Source organism: Dasypus novemcinctus, chromosome 8 (assembly GCF_030445035.2).
Source record: "Dasypus novemcinctus isolate mDasNov1 chromosome 8, mDasNov1.1.hap2, whole genome shotgun sequence".
Taxonomy (NCBI): Eukaryota; Metazoa; Chordata; class Mammalia; order Cingulata; family Dasypodidae; genus Dasypus; species Dasypus novemcinctus.
In genome coordinates, this window is record NC_080680.1 from 50,318,354 (window position 1) to 50,330,393 (window position 12,040).

The window sequence follows — 12,040 nt, forward strand, 5'->3', positions numbered from 1 at the left end:
CAGAAATAAGGAAAAGTCTCTTGTTTGAAATTTTTTACCAAGAAGCTTTGAGATGATATTCTTGGTCAGCTAAGGATGTAAATCTAGGCAGAGCAGTTCCCAAAGCAATAGATATTTCCATTTCCACCCCAAATCAGGAAACTGAGACATGTAAAAATGAAAAGAAAACAAAGCCATAAAATGATATCAGCCTCCTGAAAAGTGGCATCTATTCAGCACAGGGGATAATGGAAAGATTAATCCTTAAGCCATTCCAAACCTCTGATATTCTTCATAGGAGGTACTGGGTTGAGGAAAGTTCTTATTGGTTTTTGAGGGAGTAGGCACTTTCTCTGTGCAAGTTATCAATCCAACCTAGACATGGTTGGGTACTTTATTTAAAAATCAGTCATGACAATCTGAGGCTTAAAAAAGGACTATTATCACTGCTAATATTATATAAGGACAAAAATGGTGGGCTGAAAGCATATATGATGCATAAAGGAAATGCTGTTAGCTTTGAGAGCAAAGCAGAGAAAGATCATGGAGAAAAGGAACAATTCAGATAACATATTTGGGGAAAAATCCTAATTAGATAGTTAATGAACCAGAAAGATGACATATGAAGGGAAGAGAGAGACTCTTCATCAACAGTGACACACTTAAACACTTGGTGGAAACGTTTAGGAGAGATTAGAAAGCAGAGTCTGTCAGGGGTTGAGTCATCCTGGATGATCTGTTGAGATTTCTTTTCTCTGCACTTGAATGCTCTGATCTACGTCAGTGTTCTGTAAGTGTTTTCTGAAACATTCCTAGAGCTAATTAAAGAAAATTCCGCTCAAATATCTAAAAGTCATTTGAAAAAGAGATAAAGATGATTTCCAACATTCCATTCCCTTGATGTGCTGCCTTAAAACCTTCCTCTAGAAAAAGAAAGGATATCCAGCATTAAAAATTCCAGGAAGCCTGACACTTTGCCTTCAAATGACATTCTGCACACAAAGGTAAACCACACAGAAGGGCTGCCTCTGTGTTTTGATTTTCCACAGGGGAATTCCTTCAGTCATTGAAAGAGAAACCCCACTGTCTGCACTAAGACCTGATGTGGAGAAACCTTTGATATATCATGAACTTCTTAAATATGGAGAGTGACGGGCACAACTGAGTTGCCACACCTGTCAGATTTAGGCCCTGATTAGAAGGATACAGTTTAGAATATATATATTAAATGTTAACATGAACTGCCACTTCAAAATCCAGCCCCCCTTCCCACCCACAATTTCTCTCTCTCTAACATTTAAAGCAACTCAAGCATAAAACTACATAAGAGCAAGATGAATTACATAAAAGAAGACAACTCATTATTTAGAGTACCTTAGGTATTCTCCATTTTATTGAATTATTTTCTGACTTTCTTAGCTTTTCACTGATAAAGCCCTAATAAATTGCCATAATTAAAGAATCTGCCAGTACATGCCTCTTCCTAAACAGACTTTCCCAGTGAATCTGGTAGAGAGCATTGTGGTCTCAATGACAGTTACAGGAAAAAATATATAATCCCTTCCCAAAGTCAATATTCTCAAATGCCTAGAAATATGCTATGTTGAATTTCAGAGCTTGTTAGTTGCCACTGTTATCACATGGGCTAACATCCATCATATGTTATACAAAATGAGAAGAGTCATTTTAAATCATGAGCAGTAATGGCTATCACCCTGCTATAAATTTGTGAACTGCATCAAAGGGCCTCAAGAAATATGACCTATCAATTTGACAGTTCATGTACTAGAAGTCTACCTAAATCCCGTCATCAGAAACAGTCTTATTCGTACTGAAATCTCAAGCAACATACTCAACAATGTTCAAAGAGTAGGCAGCTTGTTATTTATTACATTTTAATGAAGGTTCATGAGAAAAGAATTAGGATGGCTATACCTGTATATCTTTAACTGACCATATTTTGTTGAAAATGCATAATAATACCATAGGAAAGAGATATCAATATAATTAACTTACAGATTCTGCATGTTCCATCACTGCTAATACAAAGAAGACATATTCTTGACCACTTTGGAGTTGCTTGTTTGTAAATCCACCATAATGTTTGTCATCCCCCAGGGTGAACTCAGTGGGAAGGACATCAAAGTGAGCAGCGATATATGGCTTTAATTCAACTTCTCTCCCATAACGGATGCTTCTGCGCTTCCTAGATATTTCCTTCAGCAGCTTAAGGACAATAGCGAGAGACAGAAACAGTACTGTTAACAACAATAACCAAATTTATTGACAGTTTAGTGGGAGAAATTAATTGAAGAGTGGGAACAATCCAAATGCAATTGTTCATGTTTCATGTAGCACATCAGCATCACTAAATATCCATTCTCGTGATCTTTCAAATGTGAGCCTTCCTGTTAAGGTAAGACACAGGCCTGCTATTGCAAGTCCCAGGCTATAAACACAGGACAGTTAGATCCTTTACTGGTGGCTCACTGTCCACACTAATGAAATCCTTCCAAAGGGTAATAGTGCACTGGAACTTATCTAAGGGAAAGACTCCTTTTGATTCATAAAAGCCTGCCTTATGGGGGCATTTATTAATCAAGTATTAACCTCAGATCCACCTAAGCCATTAAGCAAGACCAAATTATAGAAGGTTAGTACCATTTTAGATTATTCTTAGACATTAGGTAATTTGCATGATGCTAATTCCTTTAAATCAACAGAAGCAAAGTCTAATGCACAATTTATTTTAATTTTGATCTAACTTAAATAGATATCATTGTTTATTTAGCCATTTCTTCCTAGACTTAGTTCCTTGATTAACCACTTGGGGTGTGGATCCTCACATTTTATTATGTGGCTTCTTCTGGCATCTAGATTTCTTGGAAGGCTGAATTATCTTGCCAGGTAATATATAGGCATGGTAGGTAAATTGTAATTTTAATATTACCCTGAAAAATAAAAACCCAAATTCATGCATATGCATATACATCCTTCAAGTATTTCTAAAAAAAGAGTAGAAATGATCTTTGGGTAATCTGTTGTTTTGCACAGAATCTTCTGTTTGAAGAAAACCACAAATTAATGATATCTTATTACCACTGCTTTCAAAATTAGGTTGACCTTACCTTTGTCTTCTCCCATTAAATACTGGCATTGCATAAGGATAAACTGGGATATAGAAGTCTGTATGTGTCTTGGTTACTTGGTAAGATTTGATTTGATTGGTTTAAATTTCTGTGCAGCAAAGACTGTTTCTGAGGGCAAACTGGAAAATGGAATGAATCTTGTCTTCATTTTGATCAACAAAATTAAGGTACTCATTGGAACATTGTGACAAACTATTTATTATGCTTGTTTTTATAAATGGAAGTGATATTGTAAAAAACAAAATAGTGACAGCTACTGGGCAGACTGAGAACATGGCATAATCAAGACCAGGTTTCTGTGATAATACTGGCTACTGAATGTATATATGGCAAACATGGAGTCCTTCAGCGAGGAACCCAATGATATACTAGGGTCTCTCCTAGACTGGGATTAGTAAAGGTGTCCAGCTGGTTGAAAACTGCAACCTAAAAATGTAAAATCCACTCTTGTGGCTGTATAGATATTTTGTGTCCAGGCTTTTTTTGAGTAATTATTAATATGTAAAGTTCCAAAATTTTATGTGACATTTCATCTCATCATTGCACTTAAAATGTGAGCTCTTTTGTGAAAACCATAATAGATTGAGCATCATCTGTTCAGCTGATTTGGAGTAACTGATGATAAATTCAGATAGGCTGATCAATTATGCAGTAATTGACCAATAAAAGTTAAGCCAGAAACTTATTCAGCAATGTCTTTCAATGCAGTGATCAAATTTCAGCATACTTGTGTTAATAATGATAATACTGATAATTTTACAATAAAAATAATAATAATGACCATCTATTAAGCAGTTACTACATGCCAGTTCTAGGGTACCTAAATAAGTATTAGCTCATTTACTTCTGACAATATACTTATAAGGTAGGTTATTATTATTATTCCCATTTTACAGATTGGACTCCAATTTGTGAAACAAAATGCAATTACATGAGAATTTTTCAACCATATTGTAATACTTAATAGTTGACAATATCAAGAAACATGTGTGATATTTAATCTCTGATAATCTAAATCATTTTAACTCAGTCTATATTTAGGCATACACAGACACAAACCCCCATTTGTGTATCAGCTTTCATTGACTTGCTTTCATTCACAGATGTATATGAACTGAGATTTTCTTTTCCCGGATTTTTCCAACATGCTTATTTTAAAAACTCTGATGCCAAAAATCCAATGAAATATTTTACTTGAAAAGCCATTATAGGTTAGTGTTGATATACGGTAAATGATTGTAGCCTATTACTTTGAGATCAAATATACTACAGATAAGCTGAACAGCTTTTTGAAAGTTGGTTAATAAAAAACATCTACCATCATTTGTTTGTGACCATGTCGCCACTTCCACCTCACTGATCAAACCCTAGCTTTATTTCATTCATATTTCAGATGTAGGTGACTGTCATAATTCATCCACATCACTGTCATTCCCATGAGTACCTTTTGCTAGGGTTTCTTTGAAAGAACCAGAGGAAGTACTTCAGAATAAAATATTTGATTTGTCTGGATCCTGAAACCAAATGCAGTCATTCATTAAGGTCAAACCTGGAACATCGACTCTGCCCCTGCAGGTTTGCTTAATCTCTGTAGGATGCTTCCTGCATTATACTTTAGGTAGTTTAAGTGTGTACAAATGACACCAAAGTTAGCCAGTTTGCTGTTGTTACTACCACGAACAAATACATTATTTTAAGGCAAGACATTGAAGTACAACACACTGAAAAGCTAATGATATATTACAAGATCTGCCCTGAATTAAATATAGCTAACATTTTGTGAGTGATTCTGTCCAAAATTCATTGTGACTATCAATGTCTGTTCTGCCAAATCTGACCTTGACAACAGGAGATTCAGTCTAGGAATTTATCAGGTACAGAGTATTCCCAGACAAAGGACAAATGAGCTCAGAAGATAATTTTGAGAGTAACTCTGTTTAGAAAGCCTCTTTCCATTTTTATGGGCCTAGATATGAGGCATACATGTGGAAATTCCCTTAGGCGACCCTTCTATTCAATGATATACTTCCAACAATTTGAGTTATAGGCCTTTATAAAAAATCACTTGGCCAAATACATTTAAGAGAGGAACACTGCTTTGTCAAACCTGGCAGTACCAAGCTATAGATAAAATTACTACAATGCTTTTATTATCCATGGTAGGAAAAAAAAAACCTGTCTGTAGGGATCAGAAACTGGATGAATAAGCATAAAGTAAGGCTATTAGCCTACTTTCATTTGCTCCCCTCCACAATAGTTATAAGATGTATTGGAGGTAATTCCAGGAGATATATCAAGGGCTTTAGTTCTTTATCAGAAATAATTTTCATTTTCCAGTCAATGCATATCTTATTTCTTCCACCATTAATTCTACAATGTGGTCTCAATTATATCAGTAAGAAAAGTGGGAAACAACCCATCCTGACCCCAAAATTTTGAATTAATAAATGTTCTTTATCAAACTATTATACAGATTAATGCACCACAACGTGTGGGATGATTAAAATGACCCTTTGCCATGGCAATCAGTGGCACAGACCCATCGAATTTAATTGCAGAAAAGTTCAATGTCATATAGCCCTGTACTTTAATCTATTAGCATTGCTGTCTATTTTGGAGGTTAAAACCTGGCTGTAAAAGCAAATCAGCTTTTACGAAATGGCTCTATTTCTAAGGATAGTTTATTACTTAAAAGCATTTGCTGTTATTTTTTGCTTGGTTCTCAATGCCTTGACAAATAGCTATTTAAAATATATATGTGTAAAAAGATCCATAGATTATAAAAATAGCCTTTATATTTTAAATACAACTCCAATTAAAATGGGATGGTGCTAATTCTATAATTCAGCTGAGAACTGATTAAAATGATGTGCAATATTTCAGGAGTTAAATGATTTGGTAGTTGCAACTAAAATCATGTCTTGATTAGACATGCTTACAAAAGATCTGCTGATCATTTGTATCCTTAGATGAAGGGCTGCATTTCCTCCAATATCTCAGAATAATGATTTTGTCCTTTTATTATCAACAGGAATTCAATTCATAACATACCTAAATTATTTGACATTATGGAATGGTGTCTGGGGAATCTTACACCCATCCCGTGCTGATCTAATCACAAGACAGTGACACAAAGCATAGGCTTAGCCCCTGAACTCATCTCCCCTACTTGACTTGATTAAATTTAACTCAGATAAAATGAAGTGGGGGGTGATGAACCACACTCCTAGAGATGATATCTGTCTGCCAAACGAAGCTAACAGCCCTCATCTGTCAGATCAGTGTCTCCTTCATGCAGACATGTATAAAATAAACACCGCTTCACTGTGAGACAGTGGAAGAATTTCCCCTTTGTCTCGCCCTGTTAGTACTAACCTGAGGTTGAGAATATGCCTAGAAATAACAGGCTGGGTTTTAAGATATGTTGAATGTTGTAAATACACCCAGTAAGTTAAAATATCATATTGCCCCAAATGGGAGTCTGGTTATTTGCTTTATGAACTGATATGAAACAACATCATGTTAAAGTAGCAAAATCTTCTCCTATATTTCAAAATGAGACCTTTAGCCATTAACTGGCTCTCTGAGGACTGGGTTTAACTGGTCTGGATTGTAGATTTCTCATCTAAATAAAAGTATGTAATAATGGGATCTGGTTCCTCATATTATATATTAATTTTCAAAGAACAAATTTATAAATAGCTCCTCGGGAGTAAAGTGAGTACAAATTAACATGTACCTATAATTGTCAGATTTTAGAAATTAAACTCATACTATTTAGTGTTGCCCTGTCCTTTACAGTGTATTTCTTTCTGCACTAAAAATTCTGCAAATTTGTTTTGTTTTCCTCCACAGTTTAATGCATTTTTAAATTCTGAGAACCTATGGGATAAAGAATAATGTTAATATCGGCTAATCAGCAGAATTGTGTGGAAACCTGATGAAGACCACACAGTACGGCGAATGCTGAAGTGGTATTAAGTGGGAGAGTATGGGCCATGATGTGGACCATTGACCATGAGGTGCAGAGATGCCCAGAGATGTACTTGCCGGGTGCAATGGATGTGTCATGATGAGGGGAGTGAGTGTTGCTGGGGGGGGAATGGTGGGGTGGGGGTGGGGGGGCTGAATGGGACCTCATATATATATTTTTTTTTAATGTAACATTTTTACAAAATCAATTAAAAATAAATTAAAATTAAAATTAAAAAAAAAATAGTATTAGGTACTGTCACACACATGACGTGGATCTTGGAGCTCACAGCCATAGTGATTAAGTCTTTGCTGGCATTCCCTTCACCTATCATGCCTCGGCATCATGTTTAGCAAGTGGCAAGGAGCAAAACATTAAGGTCAGCAAAGATAAGACAGATTGTAAGCCTTACTGCAGCTTATCGTCTTTTAACTAAAGCAATCGAATCTTAGTTGGGACCCCTGGAGGCTACTGTGCTCACAGCCTGACCTGTCAGCTGTGAGGAAGTCAGCACCCTGATGAGATACTACAAGGGGGAGGGCAGTGTTGAATAAATTAAATGATGAATGAAAGACACAATGAACAAAGACATGGTTACCTCATCTAACTCCATTTCATCTGGACTCTCCCATGGCTTGATAAATTTCCCACGTGATTTCTTCAAAGGCACAATTATTATGTAGTAACCTCTGTGAAAGTATGGATAGATAAAAATAAGGTTAGTTCAGAGTGAAAAGAAAATGAATATATCCTTAAATCTTCCACAGATCAGTGATTGAGGCTGAAGACATTATGGATATGGAGTGACTTGTCTATTTCTTACGTAAGTGACAAATAGCCACCTGTTTGTTCAATTTTAAAACAACCTGGGTAGACATTTATGTGTGACTTCGATGATCTTGTATTGTAATATTACCATGGTTGACTGCTCTTTATTAGATATCATGAATAGAGCAGTCACAGTTTGTTAGGACCTAGTGCTGGACACGTACAAGGCTGGTATACTGAAATTTACCACCACAAGCTGCTGAACCAAATATTTTCTATGACATTAATTTTTAAAAGGAATTCTTTTGAAGGAATATATAATAAAAATTACTCTTCACTCATGCAGATACTTATCATTTTTATTATTTTGTTTATCCAAAGTACTTTAATTTGTATAAAAATAAACAACATAATTATTTATAAAATAAAAATTTCACGAAGTAAGATGTACCCTACCCCTGCCTTTCAACCCAATTAATTCCAAACTTTAAAGCTGAGCACTGAGAAAATTTGAGATCATGATTTCAGTACCCTCATAATAGATCTCAATGTAATGAATCTACAGGGAAAGATAACAATCTCATACTGAAAGCAGTCAAAATAAAATTTAGGTAATATATGGAGGTACCCATTCACAAATATACATGAGTTATTTGTGAACTCGTTTTGTAACTTCAGTATTAGTTTACTCCTTGTACTTGTATTTATGGTTAGGGACATTGTTCATTACAATTTTTGGTAGTATTGATATAAGAACTTTGAACACAGTCCATAATAATAATAATTAGCACTTATGAATCACTTTCTTCTCAGGTACTGAGTTAAATGCATGCTCTCATTCTGCCTTTTCAACAATCCTACAAGAACAGATAACAGACAAAAAGAGAGATCCAGAGAGATCAAATAATTGTACAAGGAAAAACAGATGGTAGGGAGATTCAAACCTCCATTTATCTTAATCTTGGCAATAGTCTCTCTCTTCATAAAATTTACTCAATGTACCATAAAGTATTTCCTAAGGACTCCACAAATATTTTGGAGATTTACTGTAAAAATAAACCCTCTTTCTCTCTCTCGGAAGAGATGGCTGCCATAGAGAAGACATGGATGAGGAGAAAGGAGAGCTACCAACCCTGTATCACAGATACCACCAGCACACATGGGAAGGTTTCTTTATGCTCATATCAAAGTATCAAAGCAAAACCTGTAAAAAAGAAAACTCAGCAAGCTCTGTGGTGAAGAACTCTATTTTCCTAAACAGAGCTAGAGCTGTATAACCAGTACAGTAGCTACTACATCTCTGGCAGATATGAAACACTTGAATTGATGTGCCACACACTGAACTTTAAAGGTTTAGTGTGAAAGGAAAAGTATCTCAGTAATAATTTTTTATGTGATTACATGTTGAAGAGATAATATTTGGGACAAGTTGTATTAAAATATTTATTAAAGTTAACTTCACCTGTTTCTTTTCACTTCTTTACTGTAGGTACTAGGAAATTTAAGATATAATTGTAGCTTGCACAATATTTGTTAGACAGAGGTGTTCTAAATTGTTCTGATTAAATGGTATCTTAAGAAGTATCTGGCTCAGAAATATGGCTGTACCACTAATTTGCTGAGTGCTCTTGGGATGAACATTTAACATCCCTGAATCTTGGTTGCATATTCTAAAAAATGGGAGTAAAATCAGATTGCTATTTTGGGAAAATACATTAAAACTAAAAGCTTAGAACCATGTGTGGCATGTAAACTAAACCAATAGCAGCTGCTATTGGCTAGTACTAATCACCAAAGTGGGAAAGACACAGCTCAAGTGTCTTTTTCACTAGGTCAGGGCAAAACTCCCTGAGATGAGTGTTTAGAACTTGTCAAACTTTGATTTTTTTTGGCCTAATCCAGAATTTAAGTCAAACCAGATAATTAGACCACACCACCTTTTCCATGGTGCTCTGACCAATTCAACAGATGCAAAGGATTGCATTGCCTAGTCATTTAATTATTTATTTTACTACAAACAGTCAAGGCGATCAAGGAGGGTGAGGATAAAGAAGAGGGTTGAGTATGTGAGAGAGGCCGATATCTTTTATTTTATGATCCAGAAAAAGCTTTCTCCTCTTCCTGTCCTCCCACCACCTGAAGGATTTGCCAAACAAGTCTATCATGTTAAATGAGCATGGAGAAGAATGACAGAGGCTGCAACTGAGCATTCAAAATAACACTGCAGATGTACTTGATAAACACACTTGTCAAGAAACCTCTTGCTTTTCACTACGAATAGCACGTCAGGAGAGCTTCTCTTTGCCTACGGTAATGATACTGTGCATTATCAGACAGCTCTCATTGTCCTCATTCAGAATCTTGTAAATCAAGGTTAAGGTGATGAATTCTATTAATTTTTCTTCTGCCTTCATACATTGAATTGCCAATTTTGTACATGAAAAAAGAATCCATTGTGGCTTCTGCAGCACACCCCAACTATTCCTATTCCTTACAGCTGGGATAAGACTTGAACAGCCTCCCCCTCAGTAATTAATTAACAGCATGGCCATATAGCCATAACCTTTTCTCGCCACTGATCTCTAAAGTATCAGTCTATAGTGTCAAAGTGGAGCCAGCTTCAGAAACACAGCTCTTGCACATGGAAAGAGATGGGACACTGGGAATTCTGAACTCATAATTATTGAAAGTTTTGCCTGGGTCTAAATCCACACATTTCCATTCTGTTCCTGGCTACCAGAACTTTGTAAAGAACCCTGCGGATACGGCTTCCCTTGCACTCTTCTCATGTGGGGGCTGTTTAGTCAGCCCTGCTCCTCACCATGAACCTCAGAGTCAGGGCTTGAGGTCTGTTTCTTTCCTGGCTCTCACTGCTTCTTCCAGGCAAGCATCCTCCACCCTCTCACCACCACAATACAACAAAAGACACCCTTTCCTTTTTTTGAAGTCCATTGTAATTCAGCAATATTATACCCTTCTCTCCATGATTTTTGTTTTAACAACTTCCCCAGCAACCCTTTTTCTCTATTTTAAGATGGTTTTGCAGAATCCACAGTCTTCATGTTTTAGTTTCTTGGCTGTTCATACAAATACTGTGAAATGGGTTGTATTAAACCAGGGTTTCTTAACCTTTTTTGTTCCACGGACCTCTTTGCCATTTAGGTGAAAACCACAGACCCCTTATAAGTCCACACTATACTGTGTATTATTCAATAAATATATCACACCCACACACCAACACGTCCCCACAAGAATATTGTATTTTGTTCTTTTTTGGAATTTCAATTCAAGCTCACAGACCCCTGGTTAAGAATAAAAATTAATTGTTCACAATTTTGAGGCTAAAAGAAAGTCCAAATAAAGGCATCACCAAGGTGATACTTTCTTCCCAAAGACTGGTGTTCTGGGCTTGGCTGATGGCAATCCTTGGTACTTTGCTCCTTCAACACATGGCAAGACACAGAGTGGCTTCTCCTGGCCTCTCCATTCTCTTTTGGGTTCTGCCGAATTTCAACTTCTGGCTACTCCCTGTGGCTTTCTCTCCCCCTGTCTGAATTTTGTTCCACTTATAAAGGACTCCAATAATAGAAATAAGACCCAGCCTGATTGGGCTGGGACACATCTTGACTGAAGGGACTTCATCAAAAGCTTCTACGTACAGTGGGTTCACACCCACAGAAATGGAGTAGATTTAAGAGCATGTTTTTTTCTGGGGTACACACATCTTCAAACCACCACACTTTCTTTTCTCCAAAATTTTGCCATCATCCTGGGTGATTTCAATTTTCACAGGGCTGGCCCATTTATAAGGTCTGGGTTCCCTTATCTTTGAAATCTTCCTTTCAAAGCCCACATCCTACACTCCATCTTCACTGAAAGCTCTGGTTGTCTTTCTTTGTGCTTGAACCCAAGCAGCTGAATACAGCTGGAGAATATAATCCATCAGGGCAAAATAATGATCTACAAACTCAAATAGGTCCTCAACACTCCCTCGCAATCTCACCACAACTTCTCAAGTTACCTAACCCTGACATTCTCCACAATAACTTTCTCAAACTTTGTTCTCTAGGTTCAGACTTTGAATTTCCATTACTTATGATGGCTTTCTCTCTTATACACAGAGAAAACAGAAACCTTCTGACAAGAATTCCTTCATCTTCTGTCTACCAAA

The 12,040-nt window shown here is 36.4% G+C and overlaps 1 protein-coding gene across 16 annotated transcripts in view; it reads right to left on the reverse strand.

Annotated features, from left to right (window-relative positions):
* The window catches only part of PTPRD (protein tyrosine phosphatase receptor type D), a 537,728-nt gene that overhangs the window by 129,897 nt on the left and 395,791 nt on the right, over positions 1–12,040 (reverse strand). For all 16 annotated transcript variants that reach the window (XM_058301839.2, XM_058301846.2, XM_012519131.4 and 13 more), the window contains 2 exons: positions 7,700–7,790; positions 1,996–2,205 (listed from right to left, as the gene is read on the reverse strand). In XM_058301839.2, the coding sequence (XP_058157822.1) occupies positions 1,996–2,205; positions 7,700–7,790 (301 nt within the window). The remainder of the gene's footprint in view (positions 1–1,995; positions 2,206–7,699; positions 7,791–12,040) is intronic.